The sequence below is a fragment of the Siniperca chuatsi genome, linkage group LG11 (genome assembly GCF_020085105.1).
Source record: "Siniperca chuatsi isolate FFG_IHB_CAS linkage group LG11, ASM2008510v1, whole genome shotgun sequence".
NCBI lineage: Eukaryota > Metazoa > Chordata > Actinopteri > Centrarchiformes > Sinipercidae > Siniperca > Siniperca chuatsi.
In genome coordinates this window covers 15487839-15507327 of record NC_058052.1, presented here as the reverse complement: position 1 = coordinate 15507327, position 19489 = coordinate 15487839, and the positions used below count along the sequence as shown (strand labels likewise).

Sequence of the window (19489 nt, the reverse complement as noted above, 5' to 3'; positions counted from 1 at the left end):
AGATTTGCTTTCAAACTGTGAACTTTGTTTTATGTGATACATGTAAATACAGGTAAATCTGAAGAATGGAGCACAAAGCAGATAAATATACCATACAGATCTTACAGGATGTTACACCCTAAACCTACTTGCGCTAATTGTAGCCTAAATAACATTTTATTTCATTTATAGATGATGCATTAACAAGGAAAAACGGTTCAGTTATGTTTAATTTGGTATATGGCCACAACAACTGGAATACTTTCATCAGTCTTCATTCTGAATGACCAATGTCAAAAACTTTCACAATCTTCACAATATCTCCATCCTATGAAAAAATTATTTCAAAATATACAATACTTATAAGAAATAAATACATCCCAACATTTACAGCCATCACAGCAAAACATTTTGACCGGTTAGAAGAATGACGTAGTATTTTCTGTATACAGGAACATGGGGCATACAGTATGTACATATTCTGTACATTACAGTGTGAACACTTAACAGTATATAGTATGCACACAAAATAGCAGGTAATAATTTTCTGTCATCATTATTATGATTTTAGAAGGGTAATTAGTGGAAATAATGAATGCCTGTGTTTTCAAACAGTGGGTCATATTTTCCTTCTAACAAAATCCATGTGTGTTGTGTCCAGAAAGTTTTTATTCTTGTAATTTGCGTTCCAGCTCTGAGAAAACCTTTGCATTGATTTCATCCACTTCATCTTCCACCTGGGCAAAAAAAAGAAGACAATTGACAAAATGTGAAATGTGACATAAAAGTCTGTAAAGATAAAATGATTTCCCTTCATTCCAATCATGACAAAAAAACTCAACTCAGTATAGTAGCAAGTAAGTAAAATGGATATCGAAATAGGATTATCTTCGTTTTCATCATTTTATTCAACTCTACTTGCCAAAGTTGGAAAACTGCATACACAGATTAAAAAAATACTGTCTGGTTTCATTGCTCAGCCTTAAGGGCCCAAAAATTTAAATTAAAATGAGATCACAGCACAATTTCCTGCATATGATGATTTAAATATCCATACAGCAACTTGTGATACCAATCCCAGGATGAAATCAACAGGGAAGCTTGGTCTCAAAATAAAAACCTGCACAAATCTCTGCTCATCTACAAAAACAAATCCTACAACAAAACCGATCTTGATAATCACCTGTTCCACATTGTCTACTTCTGGGATATAAAACTGCATCATGTTCTGAATGCCGTTCTTCAGGGTAACTGTGGAGCTGGGACACCCTGTGCAGGAACCAACCAGCTTCAGCTTGACTGTGCCGTCCTCAAACCCCTTAAAGATTACATCGCCTCCGTCCTCCTGCACTGTAGGTCTTGTGAGTGAAAGGGACCATATCAGTTCGTACAGAACAAAGCAGCACAAAGGACAGACAGATTAAGACTGTTATCTTAGCACAACTGTCTTTTACTGCACTGTGAGCGTCATTGCTATGAGTGCTGAGTATAGAAATATCATAAAGGAAATATTTGATCAGGATTGAAACAATATTCTAAATACATAAACTATCAAACAGTGAGCTATCCTACTTGCAATAGACGGATGAAGACTAAAATTATCACCTAAATTGCTCTCAAAGTTACTAGTTTTGTACCTGATTCTGGTGTCCAGAAGCTCTTTTATCATTGATACAATATCATCATCATCTTCAGAATGACCTACAATTTAAAAAATGGAGATAATTACAAAATATGCAGTCAAGCAGCTGCATAACTCCAAGATGACTGATATGGGCAGGTTGCATACTCACTGCTTTCATGGTACACAGCCCCTGTTGTTATCGGGCCACCGCTCTCAAAGAACTTAGCAATGGCCTCCAAAGCATGACGCTTAATGTCTGTCCATTCCACATCCTCATCTGTCTGACAGGAAAATAAAGATCTCGTGTTGTCTCACCACAAAGATTTCATAGGAATAGAATCACAGAGACAATCTGTAAGAGTACAGTCAATACTTACTTTAGTGACTGTGATGAAGTCAGGGCCAAAGAACACACTTCTTACTCCTTCGATTTCAAACAGGTCCCTGAAAGAAACATGTTATCATGTTATTGAAGTCTGCGTTCATGTTAGTTAATTTACTGATAACATCCTAACTGTGCTGGCTTTTATCACGTCTGTCACTGTCATGATTGCACAATGTTGCCATTTTTGTCAAGACAAGACAAAATGTATCAGCAAACAAAACATATCTACACAATGCATTCATGCAATTAGTTGTTTTAATTCACAGAAACCCTGGAGTATCACAAAGTGCCATGTGCAAAGGGTACTTTTATCACATCTACTGTATGTACTCTTCTACCAAGCAACTCCATCACTGTCAGAAACTGAAGACACGACCACAAATAGCTCAATGAAGATAATATCCATTTTCAATTTTTTTTTTTAAAGAAAAGAGAATGGGAAAGCCACACACATACCTCCGATGCACATATTTCACCTTATAAAGAGCAACCAAAAGGCAAACCGCCTTCTTCCTTTGCCGAAACGATTTTTATAAGCAGACATAAACAGCTTTCCCATGCTCTTTTTTAGATGTCTGCCTGTATATATAAGTGTGCCTTTTCCCTCAGTTTGTTTTACACTATGATTTCTAAACAGGACACACACAATCAGTTTGCAAACACACATCTTTCTTGACCTGATGCTAAGACCAAAACAATAATTGTGATTTCTGCCTTCCAAGGGGGAAACATGGTAGAACGCTGCCTTTAAGGTTTATATTTTATAAAATTAGAAACAGTACAACGTAAACACAACAAAGCACAACAGTAAACTTGACACACAACCTGGCTAAAGATGAACATCCAGCTGAGCTCGGAGAAGGAAAGTCAAGCGTCCCACTTCCTAGGACAGGTTTACCAGGGAGAAACTTCAAGCTTCTGGGGTTTGGAGTGTCTTGAGTCTGGATGGACAGGTGTCTTTCTGAAAAATATTATAAAAGCAATTTCTTAGTAAAGGTTCTTAGTTTATGGGTTTTTTATTTGTCTACACGGCAGTATCATAATTAGAACAAGATGACAGAGAGTGAGTGAATGTATTAAGGTGTCCAAACAATGGTTTCTCACTTGAGAAGTGTGTGGCTCCTGTCCCGGGTTGAGGCTGAACTTTTCTGAAGCTCTGGGTCGTGCACTGTGAGTGGTATGAGCTTCTGGTCTTGACTGGAAACCTTACAACGTCAAGAATATTAGACCATGTATGTCAGAAAACATAAGACGTAAATTCATCAATTTCTAGAGGCCGGATTAAATAGTAAGGTGGCGTTGACGGATGAAAGCAACGTCAGTAAATGTTTACCTTAGCTGTTAGCTCAGGGTTTTGATGTACAAGCCTAGAAACTGGTAACGTTAGGCTTTATTATTAAACTTTACAGTCTGACTTAGTTACATGCTTGGGATCGGGAAAGACACACATATGAAATCAAAGACGATAAAAAGGAAACAATTAACTAGCTGTTTCGATATCTCCACCCATATGTGAATGGATGGGATTAGTGTGACAAACCGTTGTCTAGTGTCGCAGTTTGCTAGTCAGCTAATTAGCTAGCTAAAAGTATATCTTCAACCACACATCGGAATAGCAAGTGTATGCTTTACACAAGCATTACAAGTTGTGATATTAGCAGTATAAAATGTACAAAACGACATGTCACAGCTATAAAGGTTCAAACCTAAAGTGAGCCGTATTTCTTGCGCTTAACAACTGGCGAAGACCCCATCTCATGTGCGCCGCCATTTTGTTTGTTTTGAAAATGAGGACCTCATGTGGTACACAGCACATAGTCCTGAACAGGGGTTTGATTAGATATGTTTCTAAATTTTGACCTTTCGTTAGTTTATTTCCTCAATGAAACAATGAAAGTAATTTCTTTGGGTTGTGAGAGACAAAAGTAAAAGATCCAAAACTAAAAAGATAATAAACCGAAATTTACATAGATTATAGAGAATAGTTAATGTGTAGTCATAAACAGTTACTGGTATCATAGAGTGCCTTAATGGTACTAACCAATAGATTTTCTTCATTGTATTCTCTTAACTAATATATTTATACTTACAAAAAATGTTAGCGCATGAGACCATGTCCCCGGGTTTTTCTCATAATAACAACACTTGAGACAGATAGCAGTCAGAAATGCTTTATTGATCCCCGAGGGGAAACTCTTTAAAGTGGTGGAAGAGTAGTCAGATTATTTACTTGAGTAGCAGAGGTAGCCTACTTAAGTAGTAGTACTACAGTTTAATGATAGCCTACTCAATTACAAGTAAAAGTCCTGCCCTTTAAATTTGACTGCATCATATTTTACACACGTAAAAACTTATTCTGCAAAGTAACAAGTAATTATAGTTGTCGAATAAATGTACTGGAGTAAAAAAAATACTATCTTCCCTTAAAGTAGAAATATAAAGTAGTATAAAATAGAAATATTCAAGTAAAGAACAAGTACCTCAAAACTGTATTTACTGGAGTAAATGTACATAGTGACTTTCCACCACTGGATGACGGGACAAACAAAGCATGTCACTTAAAACATTCAAAGCATTTCTTACATAACAGTCATACAGAAATACAATTTTGTTCTCCAGCCTGATATTTATCTGTAGGAATCTTAAAAATCAGTGTCTTTGCACACATACACACACATCTATTGGAAGAGTTCATAATTCAAATCCATAGTCACCTGTATAACAAACTAACTGCAGTGGTTTTGTTTAAGATGAAGCATGTATGCGAGTCTGTTTGGAACAAAACAAACAATGTGACAGTGTCAAGAAGGCCAACCCCATGTTTCTCAGCATTTGTTCTGACAGGACAAGGTGGTGCTCTGAAGGAGTGGCAGAGAAAAGGCTTTCCCATAAAAGCAGGGTTGTACTCTGGATGGGTGAAGACTATAATTAATGCAACAGTGCAACTGTCTGCTTGAAGAACCTGAACTACACATATATCATATATGTTTAGGACTTTAGGACTAGGTTTTGTTCTAGTACTAATCATGCTATGAAGGCATGAGAATGACTACATGAAGAATCTCCAAACCCCTGCAGAGGTCTACTGTTGACTGTTTTGAAGACATCTGGATTTAAGGAATCCCTGCTCTAATTTGTTACTTGTCTTTCTCACCACCAAGACATGGTGTTCTGGATTATCTTCCCCATCTCCCTCTCCCTGGTGTCCTTCATTGGAACATGGACTGTGTAAGTTTACCAGAAATTCATACTTTTTAATTTGTCTTTACACCCTGGTGAAACTATTAGAACATTTGTACAACTTTTATTCTGCCTGTCTGTGTGTTGTCATGCAAATGCCATGTTTACATTAGTTTTAGATCTTGTGAACATTCTTAATGAGTTAGTAAATACATAATTTCATCAGTATTAAATTATTCACATCTGAAAGCTTGTAGTTTAAAGCTGATCATGAAGCTGTAAGTATAAGGTTCCATGATAGGCACAAGTGACAACAATGCATCTGAACTACTTCATGATTATCAAGAGTTGTATTTGATTTATAGATTCCTGGGCAGTGATGTTGATATTCAAGTAATACTGCTGATACCACTTGACCTTGAACAGGAAGTGATGAGATCTATAATATTTTAGCTCTATGTATGTGCTATCTGTGAAAAGTGTATATGTTAAAGTCCACATCAGAGCAGCATTTGAATTTAGAAGCCTGAGAAAACTCACCTGATACCTACGCTTAAGATATTATGAAACCACAGTTTTATAAATATGTGACCCAGCTAGTTTTGTCTGCTGCAAGGTGTGCACACCAGACTTTCAAGAAATACCAAGAGACAATATTGTCTCCTTCAACTGAGACGTGCATACCTCTAAATCTACTAGTCATTGAGCTCTGTTAGTCATTAATGACTACCCATGCACTGATGTCAGTTTCCTCATTCTGCACTTCCATTTAGTGTTTGACTGAATAATGTATATATTAATCAGATTAATAATAAGATAAATAAGTTATCCAGTGTAATTTTTTGCCAATTGCATTCTTCAGGCTGTAGTCAGTTGTTCTTTCTTTTCAATGTCAGGTTTATTGATGAATCAGCATGAGAATAAAATCACTGGAGCTTAGGTGGCAGTCATTCTCTTTTCTAATTATGGCTGTTTTTCGCTGCCATAGGTTTTAAAGAGTTAAAGAATATATATTTAACATCCCAGAAATCCTCATAAACTGATTCAGTCAACAGCAATGTGCTGTTAATGACTGAGGTTCTACCTTTATTCTGAAAGAGTGAGAGATAATGCTTTTTTGATGTTGTACTAAAACATATCCATAATACAAAAACTACCATACAGTAGTTTGAATGTTAATTCCTATCAAATCAAGAATGTTATAGAGCCTAAATATTAAAATTGTGTCATACTCTTTCTCTTTTGTTTTATATTTCCAGTTATGGCCTGGCCTTATTCAACGGTCATGTGTGCTCTCTCAATGACTGGTGAGTTGTGTCTCATTATTGTAGATAGTTGATCGTCAGCATTTGGATGTGACAGATCCTCCAGAACCTCATTAATTTGTTTTCAGGGGGGGTAACAACTACTGTAGAGGGAATCAGTCCAATGGATGCTGCCTTGTTCCCACTATAAGGTGAGAACGCAGCTCACTTAATTTCACCTTTCGCTTCTCCTTTCCACTGGAATCAAATAGTGAGACATAATTAATTGAACATGTTATGTGATTCCAGCTCAAGTGGAACTAGCGCACCAGAAAATTCCCTTTTTACAGCCACAATCAACGCTGGATCCTTTTTGTGTGAGTTTACCTGCTGAAGACCTAACACATTATACATAATATGAGTGATATGTGTTATACAAACTGTGTTCTCCTCTTTAGTTCTGCTGTTCTGTATATTCCACCATGCCCATATTATGGAGAGACATACATGTCATTCCATGCTGAGCAAGTCTGCACTGGTCTTTGGCGTGGTGGCAGCCATGGGGGCATTTGCTGCTGGAAACTGCAATGTAAGTACTACACTTCCTGCTGAATGGGTTTGAATAAGTTTAATTTGCAGCTTTAGCTTTTGCTGCATGATATCCACAATGGCAAGGTCCCATATATCTGTGAGAGAAATTCATCTCACAAAACAGTAAGCTAACAGGACTTCATCATATAACGTTAACAATAAAGCTGAACAGCTCCGATTTGCACCTGTGCTGAAACAACAAACAAAGGTGGGTAACTATTTGTTTTATGTCTGTAATGATCTGTAATGATTTAGAGCACAAGCAAAGCTAGTACACCTCTTCCACAGTTTTTAATATAAGATGGTTCGGTTTAAAGTAAACTGTACCATTTTTATTTGACTAATAATCATAATTCATAATAAGTGTATTGGGGACCCAATATCAACATCAGCACTGCATAATAATATACAAATGTTCCATTTTGTACGACACATACCAGTCAATCAGCTGTTTCCTCCATGATAAACCAAATGAGAATATCTTATTTCTATGTACTGATATTACTAGACCATAAAACCAGTGCGTTAAACAGGAGTGAATGGGAGCCAGTTACTATTAAAAAGAGTTACTGCGAAATTAAAATACACCAAACACAAAAAATGTTTTTTTTTTTTTACCACAATGTAACTGAGGACATTCACCACCCAAATGCTTAAAAGTGCCAATTTGTCAGGTGACGTAGTTATTTTGTTTCACTCCAACTGCAGGAGGTGGTTGCTGTTTCGATCAGTTAATAGTTGAGTAGTACAGACATTCAGTATACACATCTACACAGCTACCAATGTTTACAACAATCTCTGCCCTGATTTCAACTATCATCTAATGACCCCGGAAACTACTGACTGTCCTCCACAGCCGGGTTACCTGACACTCCTTCACTACTTCGGAGCTGCCATCAGTTTCATATGCATCTGTTTCTACACTGTCCTGCTCACTGTGCTGACCATGAAGTGTGTGCTGACAGGATACGAGAAGGTTCTCTACCCATTACGCATCGTCTCCACTGTGGTTCAAACCATTGTCACCATCTGCTGTATCCTTTCATAAATGTTCGAGTCTTTTTGTGTGGTAAATATTCCACAAAACTCCTCTATTTGAGGGCATTTTTGCATAAATTATGATGATAAGTGTGCAGTGAGTTGTGGCTTGTAAAGCAGGCTGGTTGATAGTAAACTTGCTAGGGTTCATTTGGTGTGGCTTGAATCAGAACATTTCAGCAATTGACTTCAGCACTGACGTCTGAGTTACCCTCCCCAGCTGCTCCACAGCACTGCAGTCTCTTTATGCCATATTTGGATCTGGTCTGCTGTTCTGTTTACAAAGTGGGACTGGCCACAACAGTCCCCATGACAGAAGTAGATATGAATTAATGGCATTTTTAGCTACATCCGTCTTTAACCAGTGTTTTCCTGTAACACTCAGCTTCACATTTCACACTCTTACATCTGGAAGCTGCACAGTGACACAATATGAGTCCTCTACTGGAGCAGTTTAAAATTTTAATGTCAAGCTCAAAGGCACCTTGACACTAGTTGGTGGCACCTTTGAGTCTGGGGATTGAACCTCTAGGCCACCAGTTTGAAGTGGCACAAGTCCAAACTGAATAGTTAGTTATCTACACACTAGCCTATATGTGCAAGAACGTGAGGTACTATATTACAGGATGATAAGAGCTGGCACTCTGTAAAACTAAATGCAAAAAACTCACTTTTCATTACAAATGAGTGTGCAATATGGATAAAGATTACATGTTTGCTGAATTTAATTACTGCTTTTGAAGACAAAAACTCTGTGGAGGACATAAACTCACTGCATTGAGCTAAAAGTATGTCTGTGAAGATTCAGGTCATGGAATATCTAGAAGTGTTAAGTCAAAGGCAGCCAGACTCCCATTAGATTCACCTTGCATCCAAAATGCTTCTTCAAACTGGAGAGGCCTAAAGCGAGTTGCCGTTGACTTAGCACCTCTAGAAACAGGCTAAAAGTGTATTTTGTGCCTTGATAAATTTCTATTGTCTGTCTCACTGTCAAGAAGTGTTTAGGCTGTACACCAGTGTCCTGAATGGTCAGTGATCAATGAAACATCTGACTGCCACTAACTGTTCCATACATCCTTAACTTGAAAACCTTCAGACACTGTTTTGTTTGCCCAGGACGAGTACTTTTACGAGCATGTGTCTGCTATATTTGAGTGGATGCTCAGCGTCAACCTGGAGCTGTTTGAGCTCAGCTACGCAGTGGAGTTTTGCTTCTTCTCGTCCTTCATGCTTTCGAATCTGTTGAGCAAACGAGACGAAGAAAAGCCTTTGATGATAAGGATGTCCTGATATGAGGCTGCCAGGGTCCAGCTGAAGCACATGAGCAGTGAGGATGGACTGAGTGAGACATCTGTAAAGACAGTGGCTGGACCGTGGCTGGAGGAAGAATAATTTTTTTCATCACTTTGCTGGGATGGATTTATATCCATTTATGGATTATGATCACTGTTATTCCACCCTCTTGTAGCTGTTGCCTAAAGTTGTATGATTTTCTTTACTGGGCATATTTATTGAAACAAACTAGCTTGTACAGCAAATGAACAAAACATATCAGTCGTATTATAGTTATGTGCAAAACATTTTGATGATCTGCCAACAGAACAGTTAATGTGAGGTGTCTCTAATCCACAAATAATTTATGTCAATTTTTTTTTTTTTTTTGCGTATTGACCTTTTACCTGATGTTAACATAATCAACAATGATCTAAGAATTCGTCATCAGGTACACTAATGAGGACCAGAAGCCATGAAAATCTCACTGATGTTAGCTTAACATTAAGGATCTAAGCACTTACATACAGCTTTGGCAGTTTAATAAAATCCTGACCACTGTACACACTGAGAAGTCCTGTTGTTCTGCTGATACACAGATTTGTCTTTGAGAAGGGTGGAGGACGTTGCAATACACCCATTCAGACATTTTAAGTCCCTGTGACATCACAAGATCCAGTTTGACTGGATGATTAACCCTGAGTGACATTCAGAGAACTTCGTTTTTAGACAATTCATTCACAGTACGTACTAAAAACAAGGACGTCAACACCTCAACAGTTACAGGTCCAAAAGTGCAGTGTTGGTTACGCACAGTACAGTGGGTGTTGTCCAAATCTTTTCTATTACAAAGTTTTAAGGTGTGGTTTGTTTAATATATTTCAGTGTATGCGTGAGTCAGAGGTCAAACTAAAGTTATGATTTCTGAATGTTATTAACTTTTTTACAGCAACTTAAAGGCCCTGAAAAACTTATTTTCTTTTAGTTTCTTGAGCGATAAGTTAAAGGCCAAAGTTAGAGTATGTTTGGTTATTTCACTTGAGAGATTTCTGTATTTATTGGTTTTCCTCATTGGTTTGAAGTGGGCAGGGCTTGGTTGGTAAAAGCTGATGTCTCATACCTCTGTGCACCAATAGAGAGCTGAAATGACACTGAAACGTCCACTTTCCAGAAGCAAGAAAACCTCAATCAAAATGCTATTGACATTTGGAACAATCTTTCTCAACAGTATATCTTGTGACTCCTGTGTTTCATATGTTTAGATGAGGACTGTAGTTTTTTTGTTTATTGAATATTTATGTTTTTTAACTGCTTTTACGTTGTGGCTCGACAGAAGATGCAAGTCCATGAGTGAAGGGGCCATGGCTAGCTCAGACATCTGTAACAGACAATAGCATGACAGAGAGGACTGAACGCTGTAGAAAATTTTAGACAGCAGGAGATTACAACTAGACAGTTAACACTTAGTCGTAGTTTTTTCTGTGCTCACAAAATAATTGTTTAACTTTGTTAAAATCACGAAGGTTTCAATTTCTTATAGCAACTGCAGTAGTGGGTACCAATTTATCTTCGAATATGCAAAGTAAACCCCAGGAACATGTTTCATTTTTTCAGAAAAACTATGAAAGAAACGCTGAATGAGACATTACAGTGAGTTACAGAAGCTAGAGGAACAGAGGCTAGCCTCTGGTGTGACGTCATGACTTCAGCTCTCAGAGTTTAGCAACATTTGAACCACCAGAGTCCTGATGCAGATTAGCTGAGTTCTTGAGTGTTTAACTCTTAATAAACAAGTAAAGGTTGTTTTTTCTAAACTTTGACTATGGCTTATTTAGTCATGGTTATTTAATGTTATAGAGAATTCCTTGCAATTTGAAACCAAGTTTTCAGGGGGCTTTAAAATAGCTATTATCAGTATTACCCTTTGATAATCAGTGTATCATATGACAACATGAAAACAATGTGACGTCAAAAGGGTTATTTATAGTGATAAACCTACAGAAAATTATCACCTGAATCTGCAGCTCCCCTCAACTTCACAGAGCTGTAAAGCAAGTTTCAGCTCATTGTCTGTCTGTCTGGCCCCCAACTTTACTGTTTTGGTTCACTCTCACCGTTCTCATAGCATTATGTTCAGCCACAGCAGGCAGCTGTTTTCAGTGAAAAAGCTCTAAAAACCGACTGTACGCTACCTGTTCAGCACCAAACAGTCAGTTAGCGACTAGCTTGTGAACACAGTGGAGCATTTAGCAGCTAAATAGCCAGATATTTCCCTCAGGAGTTGGTGGAGACCAAAAACAGAGCTAAAAGAGAGTGAATATTGGATTTATATTTGCCAGGTGGCCAGAAACATGACTCCAAATGAATGATAATGTTGCTCTGTAATTGCTAGATGTGTAAATGAACTGGTTAGTAACAAGTTCGCCATAACTTTATAAGGTGAATCATGTGTCAATGTTGTGTTCAAAACCAGTTTCCACTGTCCCCAAGTGGCCATTAAAAATGTTTTTTTTTTAAATCAGTTATTTCAGGTTTAAGTCTTATGTCTTATGATTCAGTGCTACACTTCAGACACTGTGAAACCATACATTTTCACAAAACGAGGCAACATGATTCTGGTTTTAATGCAAAGCACTTAACCTTTACTTGAAAGAAGGTAATATACATCCTGGAATTACAGATAATAAAGATACATTATGAGCAAAATCATTTCACAATGAATATCATCTTTCCTTTGCATCAACCAAGAGAGGAGTGCGACATTATCTACAGTTTTTGTTAGTCAGAAAACAGTGAAAAGCACACCTAATTCTGTCAGCGTCTTTACTGTATGGTACACTGTAAAAAATGTCATCTATATGCAGTAGTCCACATTATTGACCTTAATAACAAAAAAGAGAAAAAACAATTTGAAAAAACACAAATTTCATGGTTGTCTTTCAACTAAGTAGTTCAACTGCAATGCATACATTATAAATAAATGTAAGGGGAAGAAAAAAAGTTCAAAAAGTACTACAAGCAATATTCCACAATTCCAGCATGGCTGAAACAACAAGTGGCCTTAAATCCAAACCCTATACTTTGGAGTGTGACCACAGCTTTTAAACAACTATAAGATACTGTAGATTCTTCAAGGCGGTGCGTCTGAAAGCCCAACTCATGCTTAACACTTCTGGATAAATCAAGTTAAAATTGCCCTTAAAATTTGTTCTGTGAAAGGATAAGTTGCCATCTTTTCCCATGAGGGCAGAAACACTTTTTGTAAGGAGTGAGAAAAACACAAGGCTGTATAGTTAAGAAAGGTATATTTTTTTGCAACTCCAAGCCATTAAGTTCTTAGCTAAGCTAGGGGAGGTCACTGGTATTAATCACAGAACTCTTTAACTCTAAAAGCAAATCATTTGTGTTCCTCTTCTCCTTTCTGGCCTCCTCCCTATTTTATAACTAGTTGCTCATGTTGGGGGAAGCTCCAAGTGTACACACTATGAACAAATCTCTTTTCAATAAAAGGAAAAGACACTACAGTAGTTGACAACTCAAAAATTATTATTGTGATGATGCAGTTTGGTAATTGTTTAGATCTACAGCAAATTGAAATTGGGGGGTGTTCAAACGGAGTACATGTTCTTGGTGGTGGATCCGCTCTTGCTGGATGTGTCGTCATGTGATTGGTAGCCGATCATGGCTTTGATGGGGAGGTTCAGACGCTCTTTATAATTTTGCCTATGGAAAGACAAGAAGTTGAATGCTGTGTGACTAATGCTAACTTAGTGTCACCATCTAGTGGTCAGCTACAGTTAGCAAGTCTATTAATCTTTCCATCACTTGCACTTGCATTATTTCCTATTGACAAGGCAACTTTTTCATCTTACCCTATCGTCATGATGGCGTCCCTGTTTTGGCAGTTGCTCGTCCAGATGGCTATTTTGTCACCTTTAGGTCTGACATTGACCACAGCTCCACACACATCTTCACTTGCCTCGTCAAATGACTCACCGACTAAACACAAGAGCTGCAAAATACACAAAACGTGATGCACTATGAATCATATTGTTCTTTTTTTTTTTAATCATGCATCACAACCATTAAGAAGTTCTATCTATCTTACCGTCTCCATCCAGTAGCGGTCAAGGTCATTGTGTCTCTGTTGTTTATTGAGGGTCATCAGCCATCGACCCCCCAGCTTGTTCCTGTCGTCCTCCCACATCGGCTTGATTCCATCCTGGAGCACAAAGTGAAACTTAATCTAAAATTGTAGCCCAACTATGAATTTGCAGTCAGACGTTTAACTCTGCTGCTCAAATGAGTCTAATTTTACATCCTTCAAACATCCCAATGGTTGACAAGGGAAACAACTATTTTCTTAATAAAACAGATTTTATTTTTAAAAAATTACCTTTCTAAATTTCTTACCTTAAATAAACAATAATCGCAGCCAAAGCCAAGTTTGCTTGGTTGCTGTATGTGGTTGTATAATCTGTAAGAAACACAGAATAGTGTTGAAAGTATTCCAAAATGTTGACTTCAGTGATAGTACGAGTTTCATCTGCCATGGTTCAGATTAAAGGTACAGTGAAGAATTAAACATTAATTTAACACTGATAAAGTGCCCTTGAGCCCCTTTCACACAAGCACTTCAATCTGTAAATGTGTGTTTAACCAGTAATTTTTTAACTTCAAGGTGGGGTATGCGATTCTGGAGAAATCCAATACCATGACAAATACCATGATACAAACAATGACAAGCAAGTGATGTAACTAATGTTAGCTAGGCTGTGGGTTAGCAAACTGTCGCTACAGATGCTGCTTCGAAGCTAACAACCAGAGAGGACGAGGCGTTTTCCCAGAACCAGCACACCAGCTCCAGACAGCGATACTCACAACTCTCCTGCTACTATAACAAACATCACAACAACAGCATATCTTGGCAAACTAGAAAGTAAGTTACCTGACACACAAATCATGGCTGGAATAGTGTTGTGTGGCTCGGTCCGAGCCACTTTGTTTGTTTCCCATTTACAGAGCCAGGGCTGTGTACAAACACCTGAGGTTTTTTTTCCAGCGTGCACACTGAACGGACAGCTAGCGGACCGTGAGGAGATATTTGCTGAATTTGACAAAAAGACGTGTATTGGATTAGAATCGCATACCCCACCTTTACGTGGCTTCGGTGCTTTTAGACATCAGAATTCTTTGTCACATCTAGAAGACAACAACATATACTGCAGATGCACATACAATGAGGTGCAGACAACAGAGGAAAATGTAAGCATAAACTAAGAATTGTTACACATTCAAGCTGACCCCCGTTATATTAATGTAGCTTTACACCACTATTTCAGCAGGACAGGATAATTTATCTAAATCTGCATAATACGAAGTGCTTTGTCCCCATGTATATCACTGAGACAGAATCTTTTTTAAATGCCATTCTTCTGAAACACCCGTGACAAAATCATAATTACATCACATAATTAGCAGAGAAAACTTACGCCCAAAAGTCTTCCACTGTGTCAAACTTGGAAATGAGACGCAAGTTCTCCGTCCAGCTTTTGCTCTTGTCGTTTTTGAAATACCACAGGGCCCATCTGAGAGAGGAAAAAAACAAGAATAAAAACACTCAGTATACATAAGACTGTGGAAAAACAACGAATTACAATCGTTTCTTTATTTTACAGAAACAGTGTCTTTTTTTAACAGCAAAACAACTCAGGAATATTTCTCAGTCTCAGTAGGATGAGGAAATACACATTTACTGTAAGTGCTATTGTATGAAAAACAAAATAACCTTAAGCCAAAGTCCTAATAACAAAGATATGCACCCTATTTCACAACAGAACACAACAGCTAGTTTCAAAAGCATGCATATCAATGCAAAAGAACAGAGAAAGCTGGCCATCATCAGCACTACAAATGCAGCCTTTGTTTATGACGGGTGGTGTTATTCTTTCATCTATTCCCAGGAGGGGAGGGAGGAGGGCAATGAGGGGACATCAGCCGAACCCTGTGCCCCCCCACCACCAGTCATCACCTCAACCCATGTGCCATAAACAGGATGAATACTCGTGCCATGTAGCAACTCCACTGGCACATTATTACAGTGGTGAAGAGATGAGACAGCAAACAGACGTGACTCCTCTGGTGTCAGTTTGTTTACATGCCTACTTATGGCATGTAAACATGGCAACAAACTTGGAAGACAGTAGGTTAAGTCAAAGATTGATTTATCGAGGGCCCTGCTCTTTATAGGTCACTAAATTCTGTTAGACTAATATGATGTGGACCAATTAAAAAAAGTCTTTAAAATCCTAATCCAGTTAACCTGTTTCCTCAGGTGTGGGCGGTGGATTGTATTGCCAAACACAGGTGTAGCTATTTTGGCTAACTGTAGGTTAATCTTTCACACCAGAGGATCTTGGCATTTTCTTCTAAAAGTCTAATTTTACAGCCATTTTATCCACTGATATCTCTGAAGAACGGAGCACCCATGTCTGGAAATAAAATCATGTGAGCATAAGTATAAAAGAACATTGGTGTTTTTCATTTTTAGCCCATTTACTCGACTGTAGGCTGTATATTAATGCAGAGCATTTTCCACAGCATACAGGTTTTCAGAAACTTTTTTCCTACCTTTCCGGCAGCTGTTGGTTTCCCTTCATTTCAGTACCATGTGAAAATCATATTGCATGACTTGAAACTTGAAAGTGATCATCATGGCTACTTATGTTACAGCTTTTAGGTAATAGAGATGTGCAGCCTGTTCGAATCCATCTGTAGATTCACCTTCACAGAATACAGAGTGATAACCAAACTCTTGACAAAAATAAAAGCAGATATGATATTAATACTGTTGCATTGCCAATCTCAAGCAAGTTTCAAGTCGATTATCACATATTAATATGACCAATATGGTCAGTCACCTATTCTTGTCCAGACAACTGACTAAACCTGCATTTTTGCTGGTTTGAGTTCACTGACCTGTTTCTCTTTTAACAAGTAAGGCTAAATTCTAATATTGCTTTGGGGTAAGAAAATGTTTTATAATCTTTATGCCAAACCATCACCAGATTGATCCAACTAACTCAGTCATTCTGATGCAGATTAGGATTGCGACAGCAACAGTGATGCAAGAAATGTTCCAACATACACTCAGTTGTCAGTTTATTAGGTACACTTAGCTAAAACTAATGCAGTCTAATACAACAGTCCTGCAATAAATCCTCCCTTTATGAAGGTTATAATGTTCCGTTTTGTTGAAACTATTTTAGAGAAGTATTGACTCAACTTTATGGTAATTTTGGAGGATGTAGTTTGTGGTGTTTTAAACTGTATTGCATTATACAGAGAGGTGTTTCTGTTATTTAGTCTACCCTCATTCATATAAATGGGGGAGACAAATTAATATAAACACTGTCTGTTGTATTAGACTGCATTAGACATCCATCATTAAGGGTGTTACAGTGGAAGCATCAATACAATAACCCGATCACAATATGTTTAAATCAAATCTGAGCACCTAAAACCCAGAATAGCAGGATAACGTGAGCCAGGCTAGAGCAGCAGACGTGGACAACCTTGACCTCTGAGGCTGGGCTGAACAAGCAGAATGGCCTAGAAGTCACTTACTAAGTGAACTATTCAGCATTTCCTAAACCAACTGTACAATGCTCCTGAATAGGTCATCACCACCACAGAACTATGATAACATTTCCAAACGGACAATAGTGAACAACAATTGCAATACTAACATGCAGAGCAGGAAGCAGAATGATATACAATGAGACTCTTTTCTTCAACAAAGCGCAAATATCCACCAGATGTTACTAAACTATTTTTTTTTTTTTACCATTTAAGCTTAATATGATGTGCCAAATCATTTTACTAAAAATACTAAGAAGCCCATTAATACAGATCACAGGTTTACCAGGCATGTTTCAGTAGACACACATCCTCAGAGTCACTAGAGAGAAGCAATTTGACTATGTTCTCTACTCAGGGAGTATCAGAACCAGCTGTGCTCCCCACCCAAACACTTTAAGGAGTAAGCCTAAGCATTTAAAGTTAAATTCCATGGCAGTGGCTAACATTCAAGGATTGCAAAATAAGTACATGATCTTTGTGTGAGAAGCAAACGAGCAAGAGCCAAAGTGAAGACCTTCCCCCAAAAAAGAAAAAGATGAAATGTGCAGTGCAAAATAGGGTTATGCAACCTCTTTCAATTTGCCAGATGTGAAATAAATATGTTAACAGGGACTGCAATAAATAGACTATTGACCTTATTCTAAAGGGGACAGAACTTAACATTTTTACATTAAACAGTTTCTTTTACTCTAACAATTCAGTTTTACTGCCTTTGAGTTGCTACAGAGCACAACCTGTTTAAGACTGTAGAGCCCTCCTCCATGTTGTTACAATATTCATTTCCTTGTAGTAATTAGCATCAGTCCAATTATTTCTGTCATGTTGCGACTGTGATATATTATTGTGTCTATCTTGAGCCAAATTTAGCAAAAACACATTTTAGGCGCTTTTAACAGCAGTAGAGTGTAAGTTATCAAGGAGATGGATTACAATATTTGTTGCCATAAAATCTTCTTCAATGTGAAAGTTCTGATCATCAGAAAATGCTGTTTACATGCGAAATTCAGTATTGCAATTGGTGTTATCTAAATCTCCACTAATATCAAAATACTGCAGTCTATGTAAGCTCAAGCACCTTTGGGTTGCAGTATCCTGTCAAACAGCAGCTGTTTTAGTCTCACCTGTTTTGCAAGGGGTGCTTGATATACTGCTCAGGATTTGCAACGACTTGGCTGTCAGTTTGTTGTTCTTCAGTTTCAGGTGCTTTCTGAGGAGAGACACACAAACACATCATATATCTTCTTTGAACACAAAAGACATTCATTCAAAACATCTACGCCTGTCTCATTCCTGTATGTCCACTGATCTTAATCATGAAAGACGTTTGCAGAGGCTTTATGCAAAGCTATGAGGTGGGAGATGTAGGCCTATTAATATTTGACCAATCTCTCGATATGAGGCTAGATGTGGTTACAGTTATGTCACAAAGCAGCTTAAATGAGGTCTTCTCCTGACCTCAAAATCGCCATTACAAGTAAGTGAAAGCTTTCTAAACCTATATAACTGGTCAAGCTAAATAAAATAAACTATTAGCAAAATCATCTACCTGATAGGCCATCATATCCACATTAGTTATTGATTTCAGGGACCATAGCTATCACAAACACTATTAAATATCGTACGAAAGTCCAAACATTCATATACACTGTCGCACTATCAAAATGTACCTACGTGTTAATTTTAAAGTAGGCTGTTAACTTGTATATATTTGACAGTAGTGTCCAGTTCTACAACGTCACCGTTTTTAATCATTATACGTAATACAGAAAACAGCTAGCTTTAGGTTGGTAAAAAAGTAATGTATATGTAAAATTTAAGCTACCGTTACAGTTGGGTAAGTTAACGTCGCTAGCATTAGTTTTAGCAGACGTGCTAGGCTAGCTACAAGCTAGATACACACGTGTCCACATTGTCATAAATTTAATCAATAATATCATAGTATGAGTTTTTAAAGGCACTGATGGTTGATTAAAAATCACCATAGCATATTGACTCCAATATCGAAGTAGATTAAAACAAATCATTGATTGGAGTTTGAATGAACGACGTCCAGTCAGTCAGTCCCTCCCTGCCAACAAAGTCAGGCACTGCCTTATCCATCACATTGCTGTGCATGCTAACGCTAACTGTGATACACGCGAAATGACACATCTGTGAACTGAAACACAATAGTTTCCCACAAATAGTAGGTGCCGTTTCAAGGAAGCAACATTATATAATAAAGTCGCCACATATAGTGAAGATTTAGCCACAATTTCCATGCGCATTAGTCGAATTTTTCAGCTATCTTCTTGTCTCTCTCTTACCGGCTCCGATGTCGCCATCTTGACAGTAGAAATGTTCTGCCCGTTCAGCGCTTCTGCGTCACACTCCAACCACTCACACACCTACGGAAGCCGCCTTAGTCCACTTCGAGGTGGGGTGAGAGCTGGTTGAGATGAAACCACGGAGGGTTGCCTAGAGAAAGGACACACATCAAGACGTTCAAAATGCTACACAGTGCTCAGATGAACCAGAAGCCAGAAGTAGATAAAA

The 19489-nt window shown here is 37.9% G+C and overlaps 3 protein-coding genes across 4 annotated transcripts; 1 reads left to right on the top strand and 2 right to left on the bottom strand.

Moving 5' to 3' along the window:
* Nucleotides 1-3: 3 nt before the first annotated feature.
* Nucleotides 4-3819, bottom strand: zgc:110319 (uncharacterized protein LOC796111 homolog). The gene is made up of 8 exons (XM_044213470.1): nucleotides 3695-3819; nucleotides 3093-3193; nucleotides 2814-2949; nucleotides 1981-2047; nucleotides 1773-1884; nucleotides 1617-1680; nucleotides 1163-1337; nucleotides 4-716 (listed from the first exon to the last, which is right to left on the bottom strand). The coding sequence occupies exons 1-8, from the start codon at nucleotides 3802-3804 to the stop codon at nucleotides 648-650; spliced, it is 834 nt and encodes a 277-aa protein (XP_044069405.1). The 5' UTR covers nucleotides 3805-3819; the 3' UTR covers nucleotides 4-647.
* A 1061-nt stretch (nucleotides 3820-4880) lies between these two features.
* Nucleotides 4881-9876, top strand: si:dkey-228d14.5 (uncharacterized protein LOC796266 homolog). Its single transcript, XM_044213471.1, has 7 exons — nucleotides 4881-5216; nucleotides 6428-6475; nucleotides 6562-6624; nucleotides 6722-6789; nucleotides 6871-7001; nucleotides 7860-8037; nucleotides 9138-9876. The coding sequence occupies exons 1-7, from the start codon at nucleotides 5152-5154 to the stop codon at nucleotides 9329-9331; spliced, it is 747 nt and encodes a 248-aa protein (XP_044069406.1). The 5' UTR covers nucleotides 4881-5151; the 3' UTR covers nucleotides 9332-9876.
* A 2050-nt stretch (nucleotides 9877-11926) lies between these two features.
* eif4e1c (eukaryotic translation initiation factor 4E family member 1c) lies at nucleotides 11927-19383 on the bottom strand. 2 transcript variants are annotated; one of them, XM_044213474.1, is made up of 7 exons: nucleotides 19261-19383; nucleotides 18076-18161; nucleotides 14806-14901; nucleotides 13727-13790; nucleotides 13422-13535; nucleotides 13186-13325; nucleotides 11927-13036 (listed from the first exon to the last, which is right to left on the bottom strand). In XM_044213474.1, the coding sequence occupies exons 1-7, from the start codon at nucleotides 19276-19278 to the stop codon at nucleotides 12922-12924; spliced, it is 633 nt and encodes a 210-aa protein (XP_044069409.1). In that variant the 5' UTR covers nucleotides 19279-19383; the 3' UTR covers nucleotides 11927-12921. The 2 variants fall into 2 exon arrangements, with proteins under 2 accessions (XP_044069409.1, XP_044069408.1); XM_044213473.1 differs by lacking the exon at nucleotides 19261-19383 and adding an exon at nucleotides 18934-18993.
* Nucleotides 19384-19489: the final 106 nt, after the last annotated feature.

Coding starts and splice junctions, on each gene's coding strand:
- zgc:110319 (XM_044213470.1), bottom strand. CDS start 3,804: ATGTGCTGTGTACCACATGAGGTCCTCATTTTCAAAACAAACAAAATG. Junction 2,048..2,813: donor GGATGTTCATCTTTAGCCAG/GTTGTGTGTCAA, acceptor TGTTTCTTTCAG/GGACCTGTTTGAAATCGAAG. Junction 1,681..1,772: donor GGCTGTGTACCATGAAAGCA/GTGAGTATGCAA, acceptor TTTAAATTGTAG/GTCATTCTGAAGATGATGAT.
- si:dkey-228d14.5 (XM_044213471.1), top strand. CDS start 5,152: ATGGTGTTCTGGATTATCTTCCCCATCTCCCTCTCCCTGGTGTCCTTC. Junction 5,217..6,427: donor TTCATTGGAACATGGACTGT/GTAAGTTTACCA, acceptor TTATATTTCCAG/TTATGGCCTGGCCTTATTCA. Junction 6,625..6,721: donor TGCCTTGTTCCCACTATAAG/GTGAGAACGCAG, acceptor ATGTGATTCCAG/CTCAAGTGGAACTAGCGCAC.
- eif4e1c (XM_044213473.1), bottom strand. CDS start 18,978: ATGATTTGTTTTAATCTACTTCGATATTGGAGTCAATATGCTATG. Junction 13,791..14,805: donor ACAGTGGAAGACTTTTGGGC/GTAAGTTTTCTC, acceptor TGTTTCTTACAG/ATTATACAACCACATACAGC. Junction 13,536..13,726: donor GCGATTATTGTTTATTTAAG/GTAAGAAATTTA, acceptor TTTGTGCTCCAG/GATGGAATCAAGCCGATGTG.